General features: G+C 39.7%; 1 protein-coding gene across 1 annotated transcript; it reads right to left on the reverse strand.

Moving 5' to 3' along the window:
* Positions 1-1,463: 1,463 nt before the first annotated feature.
* Positions 1,464-14,618, reverse strand: gapdhs (glyceraldehyde-3-phosphate dehydrogenase, spermatogenic). Its single transcript, XM_026924973.3, has 11 exons — positions 14,535-14,618; positions 5,576-5,641; positions 5,366-5,462; positions 5,168-5,274; positions 4,162-4,252; positions 3,937-4,055; positions 3,374-3,455; positions 2,958-3,109; positions 2,706-2,868; positions 2,503-2,600; positions 1,464-1,912 (listed from the first exon to the last, which is right to left on the reverse strand). Exons 2-11 carry the CDS (start codon positions 5,602-5,604, stop codon positions 1,843-1,845), a joined length of 1,008 nt encoding a protein of 335 aa, XP_026780774.1. The 5' UTR covers positions 5,605-5,641; positions 14,535-14,618; the 3' UTR covers positions 1,464-1,842.
* Positions 14,619-14,944: the final 326 nt, after the last annotated feature.

A 14,944-nucleotide genomic window follows, 5' to 3' on the forward strand; every position in this document is an offset into this window, starting at 1 on the left:
GAAAATTACAAAGCACTAACAGTGGAGAAGGAAAAAAAACAAAAAAAAAAACAAGGGTATCTGGAGGGCATTAACTCGTGTTTTCACATATTTTCACATCAGAGCACCCTAGAGGGCACTTCTTCTCATTTTCATCTGCATGTAGGAAAACCTATAGAGCACTGCATCTCATATTCTGCACTGGAATCACATTTTCTCCAGTGGAAGGTCACCCTAGAGGCACATCAGCCTGTTTCCTCACACATAGTGAAACCCTATAGGGCACTTCTTCATGCTCTCTCACATGTGGTAGCAGTCTAGAGGGCATTTTATCACATTTTTTTCCATCTAAAAGGCAGCCATTAAGGCACTTGATGTTTTCTTTACTTTAAGGGCACATCTAGTGGCACTTTCGCAGAATGGTTTTTAACTGATGTGGGCACGGGTCTCACCATTGCCTCAATTACATGTAGAAAAGCTGAAAATCCCTCACTACTGCTGTCTTTGTAAATGTAATATATTGCAGTATGAGAAATATGAATGCATGTAAGACATGACATTATTCAGCATATAGCTGGTTGGCAGCTATATGACAAATCTATCGCTAATTTAAAAACAAAAAAGTAATCAAAAAAATAGACACCAACTAAAACTGCACTGGACAAATGAAATGGATTGATAATCCACTGATCACTGTCATGGAAGAAAGAAAGAAAGAAAGAAAGAATCTTCAAGCAGGACATGATCTCAATCTTTAGATGTGCCTTTTATACGATTTCATTACATTTCATCAGTGTCACCTGTCTGCACCTTCTGATCACTGAAATCAGTACTTATATATATATATATGAATTCTTTATATTATTCTCTGAAGCTTGCATTTTTATTATTTTTTTTAAACAGTGGCCCTGAAACATCATCATAATTTAATGCTGTTCAAAATTTGGAATCATTTTTACAACCAAACCCTTTTCCAAAACTTTGTCCTGGACTTGTTTTGATCGCTGCTTGGTCTTCATGATGCTCTTTGTCCAGGTAACAAACTCCAGGTTCTTCCAGGAACAGGTGTATGTACAGAATATTGAGATCACATGACACTTTCATTGCTCACAATTCAACTCTGATTAAACCGATTATGTGACTTCTGATTGCACCAAAATTATTCAAGGGGTTTCCATACCAGCTTATGTGCTCCAATTTTTATTTGTAAATAATATAAATAAATAAAAAGTGACAATTCAGTCCCTTTCATTTCCAGGTTTTAACACTGTAAAATGTGGAAAAGTTAAAGGGGGCAAATACTTACGCAAGCCAGTCTAAGTGCTGAACTTGGCACCATTTATCACTCACTCATCTTCAGGACCATGACACAATATATTGAAATTATTTTAATAAATCCAGTGATTTTACCGTAGCCCTTTAATGCTACTTAATGTTAAAGACAGATAATAATCCTGTATAAAATGAATAATTTGACATCCAGGTATTTTTCAAACTATTTATTTTTTATAGTTAGTTTCTTTTGAACTGTGTGACAGTAGCACTTTCCGCACTTAACATTAAACCGTTGATCTTAATACACCAGTATAACTGTAACATCCAGTATGGAAACATCTACAGCAACGCTTCATGGGGAGACACGGACACAAATACTGTTCAACTCAAAAGCACCTCCAGGTGAAAGGAAAAACAAACAACACACACACATACACACGCGCGCACACACACACACACACACACACCTCACTACGCAGACTAGCTAGTCTTGTAGAGAGTTTGTGGGATGCTAGTGCTTCAGCTATGACTCTTAAGTGCATGTAAAAGAAGGAATGCGGTTCTCGTCTGGGTTCCTCAGCCGGACATTTACTCCTTGGAGTGCATGTACTTTAAGAGGTCGGCGACGCGGTGGCTGTAACCAAACTCGTTATCATACCTGTAACAAAAAACAGATAAAAAAACTCCACATTGTTATCCTGTTATGACAGGGTGATGTGACGACACACAGCTGAGGATTTTCCTTCAACTGCACGTACGGAAGTGTTTTATTCCTCTTATACCACACCAACTTACCAACAGTTACATTTTTTTAGTTATTAAAGAGTGACATATTGTGCATTTTATCCATTTACGGTTACATTTAATGTCTCCTAAGTTATAGCTGCTATAAACAGCTTCTCTTTTTTCTCTCTCTCTCTCTCTCTCTCTCTAACACTGACACTGGAGACTCCTTCCATAAATGTCACTAAAATAAACTTCTCCTTACAGAAACGTCACCATATGAACGAGTACACGTTTTTTTTATCTGCAGCATCTGCTGTACAAGTCCCCGTAAAGGAGCTGTTACTATAGAAACGATAACGTATCAGAACAAGCGCATTAATGTTGATATAAACTGGTGATTTGTAGCTGCACTACTTTCAGAGCTGCTGTTATAGAAAATGAATCAACACCTTCTGACCAATCAGAGTCCAGAATTCGGTAGCGCTGTGCGTTAACGGTGTGTTCGCTTGCTTGCTAACTTACCAGGAAATGAGTTTGACAAAGTTGTCGTTGAGGGAAATGCCGGCACCGGCATCAAAGATGGAGGAGTGGGTGTCACCAACGAAGTCAGAGGACACAACCTAAACAAACAAACAAACAAACAAACAAATAAACAAACAGTAAGCACTCATGCTATGGTGCATGAACACAATTTCATTGGCTAGGCAAATTGTCACTTGACTCACAGACTCCTCTGTGTATCCCAGAATTCCCTTCAGGGATCCATGGGAAGCCTTCTTGACGGCCTCCTTGATGTCAGCGTAGCTGGCGGGGGTTGAGAGGCGGCAGGTGAGATCCACCACGGAGACGTCGGCCACGGGGACGCGGAACGCCATGCCGGTCAGCTTCCTGCAGCGAAACAGGAAAAATGTTCTCATGTCTGTTCTGGTTAAGGAATAGCAGAGTGAAAACTCTACGTCTGTGTTCCTCCTGCTGACCCGTTGAGCTCTGGGATGACTTTGCCCACAGCCTTGGCAGCTCCTGTGGAGGCGGGGATGATGTTCTGGTGAGCGCCGCGGCCGTCGCGCCAGGCCTTGGCAGAGGGACCGTCCACCGTCTTCTGGGTGGCAGTGTAGGCATGGACTGTTGTCTGTGAGACAGAGCGAGACGGCAAAGAAGTGTAAAAGGCTTAAAGGTGCAATGGTCCATGTTGTTTTTTTTTATTTCTTACTTGTACAAATAACCAGGAAAATACATAGAACATGGTTAAAAAAAAAAAAAACTAAAGGTTTAACATCACAGCCTCAGAAAACCTGTTTGGAGAACTCATAGAGTAATGCACAAATCATATGGGTTAAAACGAATTTTTAAAAAAATGTTAAATAATATCTAAAGCTACAGAAATGATCCTTACCATCAGAGCCTCCTCGATACCAAAGCTGTCATGGATGACTTTGGCCAAAGGAGCCAAGCAGTTAGTTGTGCAGGATGCATTGCTGTCAGATACACCACCAGGCATCCGGGTTATTCATTATTAGTTTTTATTATTATTATTATTATCATTATAAAAAAATTCAAATAACATGCACAAAACTGAAAAAGTCTAGTATTCAGTAATCATGTGATTCAGAAACACGGTTTCTCTTATTAGTTAAACGTGCAGTCAAGCTGATGCTGGGTTGCACCAAGAAGAAGTTGAAGTTTGAATACGGATTATGAAATTTAAAATTAATTCTAAGTATACGCCATGACAGATCCAGTATGTTGTAAACAAGTTGTAAACAAGCAAACAACAACAACAACAACAACAACAACATGCCTGCATATCAATTCTCTCTTTACCAGTTTACAATTCTGTGCAATTGGATTAATGAGTAAACTTTAATAATTAATAATCCAGGTTATTCCCTGTTGGTGCAATCCCAGGTTTTTAATAAGTTTTTTTTAAAAATTTGAAGTTTAGAGCGCTAAACTCACCTGACGATGGTCATGCTGGAGGGGTCGTACTTGTCCTCGTTGACTCCCATCACAAACATGGGGGCGTCGGGAGAGGGGGCGGAGACTACCACGCGCTTGGCTCCGCCCTGCAAGTGAGCCTGTAGAGAACACACACACACACACACACACAAACGTGACTCAAGGTGAAGCAATTCAGTTTGCTAAGAATGATTTCTTGCTGTGATGTGGGTGGATGAGACTTACAGAGGCTTTCTCGATGCTGAGGAAGACTCCGGTGGACTCGACGACGTACAGAGCGCCCGCGTCGCCCCATGGGATCTCAGCGGGCTTCATACTGAGAACAGGAGGAGGAGGAGGAGGAGGAGGAAAGTGTTCAGTACAACCTCGTTTATAAAACACTCGTACACAAGTTTGATTTAAATTGATTTAAATAGTCACGTCCGAGTAGCGATTTATAAAATGAGAACGTGACATGAACTCCGTGTGTAAAATAAAAAAACTAAAGAGTTAGAGTAACGCTTCTGTGGCCATAACGGGGACGGATGATTTCTAGACAGCGACTGATTGGACGCAAATTTAAACAGGGACAGAATGAGTCGTGAAAAATCGCTTTCATCAAATTTCCCGGAAATGATAAAGTGTAAAATTAAAATAATGTTACAAAACACTTTTTTTTTTTGCTCTCAATGGCTTGAAATGAGCCATCGTATATTTCTACTCAAGGAGGAAAAACTCATCGAGATCATAAACATTTCAGAAATTATATTGAAATTAAATAAGCGTATAAGATACTATCAGTATTGAGATGATGCTGAAGTGGGAATTTTTAAAATACAGTTTTTTTTTATTTAACTGTACTTCTGAAAAAATTTTAATTAGAGCATCCACTGCTAAGTAGAACATGAAGTAAGAGTTCTCGACATACAGACGGTCCTTTTTTTTTTGGAAAGCAGTTTGGAGAACAGCGCATGTCTTCCTCTCTCGCTCCGCTACGCTAATGTGTGTTTTGTGTCCCGACGCCAGACCATAAAGCCGCGTAATAACAGATGAGGATTTGCGACTCTTTGTACAAAGAAAAAAACAAAAAAAACAAAAACGAGTCTCCTCTACTCTCCACTACACACGTCACGTACCAAACCTGGAATTTTTTCACACTAAGCTAATCATGAAGTGCTGAATTAGCTGATTAGGTTAAATCCTGTGCTGTGATGTGTGTGTGTGTGTGTGTGTGTGTGTGAGAGACCCTCACCACTGGAAAACGGAGATAGCCTGGCCGTCGACGATGAGCTTGCCGTCCTCGTGACGCACCTCTCCCTTGTAGCGTCCGTGGGTGGAGTCGTACTTGAACATGTAGACCTGTAGAAGAACAAACGTGTTTCAACACCGTGACCTCTATGACCTTCGCTCACACACTAACGAACGACGAGGTCAGGAGGTCAAACCTCACCATGTACTGCAGGTCAATGAAGGGGTCGTTGATGGCCGTCACTTTAATTCCTTTCTGCAGGCAGGCCCTGAGGACCAGACGGCCGATGCGGCCAAATCTGACAAAACAAAGACGGACCACGATTAAAAAATAAAAAAATAAAACGTCATTCATGAGCAGGTGATTAATTCTAAACAGGTGACGCAGGTGTCGGTGCCTGCGTTCGCTTACCCGTTGATTCCGACGCTAAAGTTCGACATGATTACAGGTTAATTGGTTGCTGTTGAGAGTTAAGACCTGCAGAAAAACAAAAAAAAGAAAAATCTTACATTATTTAATTACAATAATTATGTGATTAATTAATTATACTAATTAATTGTCATTTCAAGCAACAATCAGATTCAAACTGTGTATCACTGCTGACATAACTGGGAGAAAATATGCGCAGGTGAATAAATAAAAAATAAACAAATAATTAAGTGTGTTTTTATTCAATACTCTGCTCGTTTATACTGCGTTAAAACCATTCGATAAAAAAATCTATGTTTTATTCAGTAATCAGATTATTCTGCGCATGTTTACCTTTAATCTGAAATCTTCTGCCCAAGTGTGTAAAATTATCAACAGAATTTAATTCATTAAAGTGGCTCCGTGTTTAAAAAACAAACAAACAAAGTTTTTATTTTACATCGTCACGTCAAGATGCACAGGTCACGCACTTGGAAAAAAATCTGAATCTCACGAGGGTTTAAAAAGAAAAAAAAAAAAATCCAATGAAACTTTTGAAGAAAATATTTAAGTTATTTAATGCTCTCAAAAATAAAGCTATTTTTAAAAATAACTTTATTTACAAAAAAAAAAAGACCAACTTTTTAAAAGACTGCAGAGGAGAAACTATTTTAAAGTTGTAAAATTTAAAATGTTATTTAGCTTCCAGTCAGTTTGTAATCTTAGAAATGTGAATTAATTTATCACGATATCGATATTATACCATCACATCGCCCAGCCCTACAGCACGATAAACACAAGCGTGTCTGTTATGAGTGTGCAGATTAAACACTTTATAATCAGGTGCTAAAATCCTTGCTTCATTAAACAGTTATGTAGTCAAAAGGAGAACATTTAAGCTCTATAATGCATCATAATGCTTGTTAATTCTCTACTTAGGAATAAAATCAGTGCTAAGAGTTTGTGTGCCGAGACTCTGAGCTTTTTTTTTTAAAAAGAACTTTTAGAGAGGATGTGATTTCAGTTTGCCCTCGAGGAGATCTCGCTGCTCCGGCTCGCGTTAGCATGCAGCTCGGGGAACTCAGTGAACCTTCAGGAGCTTGGCACGGATTCAGATCTATTGTGTTGATGTGAAAAAAAAAAAAAAGAGCATGCAGAAATACAAACGTGCTGCCAGGGGCGACCGGAAAGCAGGCTTAGCGAGTCCATTTACTACGGAGTAACTCCTTACAGGTTTGTTATTTGAAATATTTAGTTTGCTTCCTGCTGTAACATGAACAGGAAACATGATAAACCTTATAGAGAGAGTAGTGTAAAAATGAATGAAAAGTGAACACGCGGTTCTTGCCAGTCACGCCTCAAATCGCTCATGAAACAGGTCGCTGCATGCGAGAAATGTATCGCAACTCGACGTCTGCGAGCAGTAAGACTACGAGTTGTGCAACCTGAATCTAAACTAAACCATATAAGGCATGCTCGAGACAAGTGTGGCCTGTGGGAAAGCGCACAGGAAGTGGAAGGAGCTTCATCTAGGAAACAGGAAGCACCTCTTGCAACAACACCACTGGATTACAGTGTAATAAGTAAGGAATAAACCCACTGTGTGTGGTGCTGTTACAGTAAAATAATCAGTGACGTGACGGTGTGATCAAGAGGACTTCCTGTTTCCGCTTTGGAGTTGATTCTTTTCCTGTTACAGACAGCGTGTAATTTGTGAACGATTCCAAGTATTTATTTACTAAAGAACAACGTACATTTTATCTGTTTATAGTTGCGTGTAAATGTTGTGGAACGTCCATGAAAACAAGTTCTCGCTTACATTACAGCAGCTATAAACAGTCGTCCCCTCACCAGCCTCTCGGTTTCTCTCTCTTCAAGTAAAAACGATGCTTGTCGTGTTACAGAGAAACCGCAAAAAAAGCGTAAACTCTTCTGTCCTGAAGATTAAAATTACAGCTTTTCCTTTCACACTGGAGACTCCTTCCATAAATGTTAAATAAACACATTACAGAAATTCATCATTCAAGTATCTGCTATACAAGTCCCCGTGAATGAGCTGTTACTATAGAAACGATAACGTATTATTTTAACACACACTGATACAATCTGCAGCCGCACTACTGCCAGAGCTGCTGTTATAGAAAATTAATCAACAGCCAATCAGAATTCAACAGCGCTGTGGCAAAAGAATCAAAAAGTTCATGTTGCGCTGCACAAGTGATGCAACCTTCGAGCTGCTCGGTTTACTGCAGCAATAACGACACAATTCAGGATATTACAACATTCTTACAGTTTAACAGAAATCCTGAGATGAATCCGGAGAATTAACGCAGCACAGAGTTAATTCTGGTCTTTTAAAGTCAAACGCGAGCACCACTACCTCCGTTTTAAAATAAAATAGTGACTCATCGTTGATTATTTTGCTATAACAGCACGACTCGGTAAACATAAACAACTGAATTATGAATGCAATTCTGATTAACGTGTGTATTTTCCAGGAAAGGAAATCAGTCAGTAATTAAATGATTCTCTACAGGAAATATCAGGAATATTTTACTTATTATTATCGTGTGTAAAATGTGAACGTTTGGCATTAACTTGTGACTTCTCAAGAGTGTGAACGCTGCTAAAACGCTCATCAAAAATCCACCAATAGGAGGACACCAAACTCCCAAGACAGCTATAAATACGGTGCTGGCGATGGTGAAACGTAAAGCTAAACATTTGTTGAATTGTGGCAGCAGAGAGAACGTCTCTACGAAGTCTTTCCACAGGTCTACCGCGATAAGACTAAAAAAAGAAGCGCCATGGAAAGAAATCAGGGAAGAACTAAATCAGCGTTTATGCAGCTAGCTAATTAGGACAGATTTTATTTAGTGTTATGACAACTATGACGAACCGTTTCATGCTTTCAAGTCGAAACGCTATGAACATAAGCAGAATGTAGTAATTTTTTTATTCGTAGGTAGATCTAGGATCTTCATCGTATATATATATATATATTCTGACACGGAGGACACACGTGATCGCACGGTCGGTTATACTGGGTGTCCGAAAAGTCGGGAAGCAATCGGAATATCGTGATAAAAACATGACGATCTGCAAGAACAGGATACAGCGGCTGAGAAAGGGTGTGTAAGTGTGAACATGTAAAGTGTATGTTGTAAATACGAAATGAAAAATTAATGATTTGTAGCTTTTCTCTCATTCGTTCCTGACTTTTCAGACACGCTTTATAATGTTTACAAGAGTTTATCAGAATCTTGAACAGAGTGGGGAAAAAAACAAACAAACAAACAAACAAAAAAAAACCCTCTGCACTGTCTGAGGAGAATGATGTCCATTAGCTGTGTGATTTTTTCTTTTTTTTTCTTTTTTCATTTGGCGAGAGCTGAAACGATTTGTCCCGCAGTGGAAATGGTTCTCTCAGTAACGGCTGAATTCACCCTCAGGCTGTTCATTTATCATCCAAAGCTTTTATCCAATCAGTCTACAAGGACACGAGCACGTTTCCAATCCGATCGCTCAAAGTCGAGCTCTTGGTGAAGAGGAAGTCGCGAGAGTTGATCGAGAAGATTACAACTGTCATGCGAAAAAATAAATAAAAATAAAAATAAAACCCCCTGACCTGACCTTACCGTGATTAAGTGACGTCCAGCCTGCATTAAAGTGCATCGTCTGACTATTTTTAATAGAACTACGATGAAAGTGAGGAACTTACGGAAGACAGACGGGATCTGTGACAGTGTCCTCTTCCAGTTAAAGTCAAAAACAGAAATCACTGCAGCAGCTCCGCTTTTCTCTCACGAGACAAATTCACGAGACGAACCGCCCTTGCATTTGGCTCAGTGTAACGGAGGACACAGTAATAATCTCCTAATCTGATGAATCTGTGTGTGTGTGTGTGTGTGTGTGTCTAACACAGATGGTTAATCCTAATCTCCCAGGTCCTTGAGCCAGTGTGTTCTCAGAATCTCAGAAATGAGCACGTGGCAAAATAAAAAAATCAAATATAAAAGCGAAGGAATAAAACACTCGGTGTGGTGCTGTTATGGGAAAATAATCAACTCCAGGTGGTGTGATGAAGCACAGTCAGCGTTACCACCCTGAAGTCTTGAAGCGTTTTATTCCGATTACCATTTTCAGTTTATGAAAGAACGACGTCATGCTTTTTATCCGTTTATAGTTACATCTTATGTTCATGAAACAAGGTACACTGTAGCGGCTAGAAAAAGTCGTTCCCTCACGGCTTCTCTTTTCTTCTCTCGCTTGAAGTTAAAGACAAAAAAAAGGACAAACTCCTCTGTCCTGAAAATGCCGGAAAACTTAAAGTTACAGTTTTACCTCTGGCACTGGAGACTCCTTCCATAAATGTTACGTAAACATCTCCGTACAGAAAACATCGCGTATTAACGATTAGATACGTTTTCAGTCACTATTCAGTTTATTAATCATGTAAGTCCCTAAGAACGAGCTGTTTGTATAGAAATGATGACATTTTTTAACGAGTGCGTTAATATAAATCTGTGATTTAAAGCTGTAACGATGAATAAATAACCGCAAGAATGTTGTGATCACGTGCTCTGGTGCTCGTCCAGCCTCCAGCCTCCAGCCTCTGCAGTGGTGTTTCAGAGGCGTCTGAAATTACAGCGATGTGTCACGTGATATCTGGTCAAGGACATGAAGAAGGTTCAGCACTGCAGTTTTCCTTCCTAGCTTTGTTCACTTTTCCTCCTGCTGCTAACCGACGCTGCTATAAGAAGCGGCGCGAGGTGAGATCAGGCGACGAGCTGTTGTTAGAAAACCGGAGGAGCTGTTTGGTAAATAAAACGGGAGAATCGGGTTGTGCTGACTGCGCTGATCAGAACGGCTCTGCAGAGGCGAGTGGGTGAAATGAACGAGGAATCAGACCGGACCGCTAACAAACGAGCGCTGTGTTCCCGAGTCCCTCCTCTGCACACGGACTCCGGTTCAACAGCTCCCGGCTTTCTACACGGCTCAGTGTACTCGACTGTAACCTCGACTACGACCTCGAGTATGAAACAGACACTGATACTATTATTATTATTAACAATAAATGTATATTACTTTTGCAAAAAGTGTGCAAAAATCAGGATAACATTGAATTAATTAGCTGTGAGAAGGAAATTATGACTCCTGTATTATCCACACCTTTCAAGAGAACAAGCAAGTGCCTTCTTATTTTTTTTTTTCAAATATATTACATAATAATAATAATAATAATAATAATAGTATTTTGTCTAAAACAAAAAGGTGCCACCCTTAAAAAAAAATATATCACTTAAACGCAAACATTTATTTTTCTTCTCATTCCCCTAGGCGTCATATTTGAGATGCACTTTATAAACAGATCTAAAATTATATATGCATTTTATTTTAAAAAATTGTCTAATTAGCGGATTATCACAGCCGTGAGAAATAAGAGGACAGAAATATGAGCAGAAAGTTTTGCACTACTGAAGAAAACCTACTACATTTGATTTTTTTTTTAATTCTGAAATATAATTACAAATTAAAACTCAAATGATCACTCACGTCATGTGTTATTTATTTTATATTTATTTGTGCTTCTTTTTTTTTATAAAGTTAACTGCATCTATACAGTGTATTTATGTGAATTATACGTTTAATAATAAGGCATGACGTAAATTATAATTATTTAGTTTTAGGAAAAACTGTGATGTCATGCATTTCGTTAGTTAGTTTCTTCTTTAATTCCTTCTGTTAACATCTTTCAGGGACAGAAATAAGCTCCGCCCCTCAAAGCAGGACAGAATTGAACAGCCCTGCTTCTTTTACTGTAAAATTAACTCTAAAAATAAATATAGATAGATAAAACCAAGAAACTGAGGTCATTTGGATGGATGAGGAAAAGACTCGTCAGTGTTTTCATGACCGTTTCACAGACAGCAGCTCTAAAAACTACAAATGGCTGCTTTAAACTAAACTCCAGCTTTGATGACTCTCAGAAACAGCTGTATCAACCCAGATAGAGAAAAACTCCTCATCCAGGCCAGTCTATCGGGGTCAGTCTTCCCCCGTGTGAGCAGAGAGCGTCCATGTCTGATTTGTTTTGCATCACATTTATTCAGAGCAATCTGACACTGAGAATACGAGAGCTTATCTGGGAACAGGTTTGCCTCAAGGGAGGGGTCCGGCAGCCATTTTGAGGAAGTGCTGTGTCATGGCATGGCTGTTGATACACCTTCATACCTACTGCACCAAAAAAAAAGTCTGTGTCCTTTCAGGAGTTGATACATAAACACTCCTTCACCTCATACAGGATGCGGCTCATACTCACCTGCACCGAGTCATTTACAAACCAAATTTTTAAAGTGTGTAAGTGTGTGTGTGTGTGTGTGTAATAAGAGTTACTCATTCAGAGAACAAACAGGTTGTGTCATCTCTCTCCTACAGCATTACTAAACTTTCCCCTTCCCAAACTGTCTGTCTCTCCGTCCCCCCTCCCTCCCTCCCTCCCTCCCTCCCTCCATCTCTCTCTCTCTCCCTCCCTCTCTCTCTCTCTCTCTCTCTCCCTCCCTCTCTCTCTCCCTCTCTCCCTCCATCTCTCTCTCTCTCCCTCCCTCTCTCCCTCCATCTCTCTCTCCCTCCCTCCCTCTCTCTCTCTCTCTCTCTCTCTCTCTCTCTCTCTCTCAGTAATTTTCCACCAGAGAGCTCGGCCCAGCCGGCGAAACACACAGCGCACACACCTTAGAAAAACACACACTCTCATAAAACCAGATATGCACGAACTGAACACGCCACCCTGCCTCTTTAACTGGTTTGTTTAGGTGGTGCTTTTCACAGTCGTTCACATGCTTTTCGAGCCGACGAGACGCACGAGCCGCAGATGTGCCTCGGTCTCGTGCTGCAGTGGGGTCAATAAGACGAAGGACACGACGGGGACGCCGCTAACGGACGGATGCGCGGCGTGCCGTGTCATCCTGCAGACCACATCACATCTGCAGATCAGTCTGAACCTATTAATACTCGATACACTCCGTGTCTATGAGTACTTTTATAGTTATATGTTGTAACGCTGCACCGAGGCTTTAATAACACTGTAATAGCATACATTAAAAATGAACAGTAATAGAGATTATTCAGAGGAAATGATTCGTCTACTAGACACATGATTCTCTCATGAACAATTTTTCAATTCTTATCGATGGTTATCATCTATCTGTATCTAAGACTAGTGTTTTTTTTTTTATAATGGATGTATATGATAACATCATACTTTAAAAAAGCAGCAACAGGTCGTTGGATAGAAAGGAAAAAAAAAAAATAACGAATCATGAATCAAAAGTGAATCGAATCGACAGTGATTCGCATTGCTGAGTAATTCTGAGCAATCTTCAGGATCAGCTTGCATCCTAACCAAGCCTAATGTTTTTTTAATGTCATAATGTCATTACAAAGCAACAAGAAATCATATTAGAAATGGATAATAAAAAAATGAATCATGAATCAAATTCACGAATCGAATCATGAGCTCCATACAGATTCGCATTGCTTCGTAACCGTATTGAAGGATATAATAACAGATTAAACAGCTTAAAATAGCTTCTACACCTCGGTATCAGTGATCAGTATGTATATCAGGGTGTATAAATGTTATGAAATGTACAAAAATGAGGAAGATGTTAACGGATGGAAGACAAGCCCCGCCCCCTCAGAGGATCCGACTCATACCGGTTCCAGTTTGCATCAGCATCAGCGATACCTGACATTCAGCACGTACACAGACTGCACCATTTACAGCATCAGTGAGCCTACAAAGCCCACCAAATTTACTTAAACAGTCAAATACATCTGATTCCAAAGTGGTGACTTTGTATAATAATGATAAATATGTATTTAACCGTCGGTTAACCGAACACCGCTCGGTTTAAGTGCAGAATTCCGACCTGAATCATGGGCTTTGTCACAAATGACTCACCACTTGACATTAAGTGCACTACATAGGGGTCGAAGTGTAACTATTTTACACAGGCTCCGAGTGCGCGAGTGTAGGGAACGAGCACTAATTTGGGACTCGGATACGTGAAAACGTTACTTGTCTGACCTTGACGGCGGATGCCGACCTTCATGGCGGATGTGAAAGCCTTCACAAGTCTGAATACAAATTTAAAAAAACAAATGTAGGCAGCGAAAAACAAGACGTTTATGATTTTCTTGTCAAAAAGATTGTGGAAGATTTACGAAGACGATTATATCATCTTTAATCATCACTGATCATCATGGCTGCTCGGAGTTAGTGATGGAGGAATGACAGTATACAGTTTTTTAACAATACATAACATTAGTATATACTTAGTGAGTGTTTTATTGATTATTTTTAGCAAATAAAAGCATAAAAACATCCCTGCGCCATGTTAGATGGTACATTCTGGAAAGATGATGACGCAGCAGCAGCAGCGCGTGCTCATCATTAGCCGCAGCATGTTTCCTTATCCTTATTATTATCCTTATTATTATCATTATTATTATTGTTGTTGTTGTTTTCGCCCAGTTTATGGCTCCATCTAAATGCATTTAAGACATTGATTTTAAGCACAGTGTGAAAACAGCGCATACTTCTGTTTTTAAGTACTGAATGATTGATTCACGCCTCATTCATTCTGCTGCATTTTTAGCTACTAAACAATCATTCATAAATACTCCCCGACTACAGCTAGCATCCTTTCAGCTCAGCAGCATCAGATAAACACCTTCCTTGGTGAATTAATGATTACATAAGCATTATATAAGCACTAAGCTGCGTCCTTGTATCGAGGCCTAAACGCAGCAGGAAGGGCACATCCTCTTCCTCTTTTTCTCCTTCTCTACAAACTTCATTAAGATAGCTAAGTTCTTAACCGTAACCTATGATTATTTATTGTAAAAAGAAAAAAAAAAATTATGAACTTCATGCGCAAAGTAGCATGTAGTGACTCACCTCCTGATTTCTGGGATGCTGCAGCGAGACTGCGCCGCTTCCGTCTGACGCCCCCGTTTATATACTGGGCACGTGCACGGCTCTGGTTTCCCTGGCAACCTGACGTAAGTGGCCTTTTTTTTTAAACTAATGGGCACGAGCGGACTGTCACGGCTGCCATGGAAACCACGTGGAGGGCAAAAGAACGACCGCGTCGAAGTTAAACAACTTAAATTATCATCTGATAAAACTGAAACGTACGCAACTTAAATCAGTTATAAAAACAAAAATTTGTCAAGAAATCGATATTGATGATGATGATCGATGATGATGATGATTACATTTTTGCTGTAGGAGACTTAATTGATTCTTTTTCCGAAGTATTTCCAAATCAAATACTGTCTGTTTTAGACACATATTTGCTAAAATGA

Source organism: Pangasianodon hypophthalmus, chromosome 22 (assembly GCF_027358585.1).
Source record: "Pangasianodon hypophthalmus isolate fPanHyp1 chromosome 22, fPanHyp1.pri, whole genome shotgun sequence".
Classification (NCBI taxonomy): domain Eukaryota; kingdom Metazoa; phylum Chordata; class Actinopteri; order Siluriformes; family Pangasiidae; genus Pangasianodon; species Pangasianodon hypophthalmus.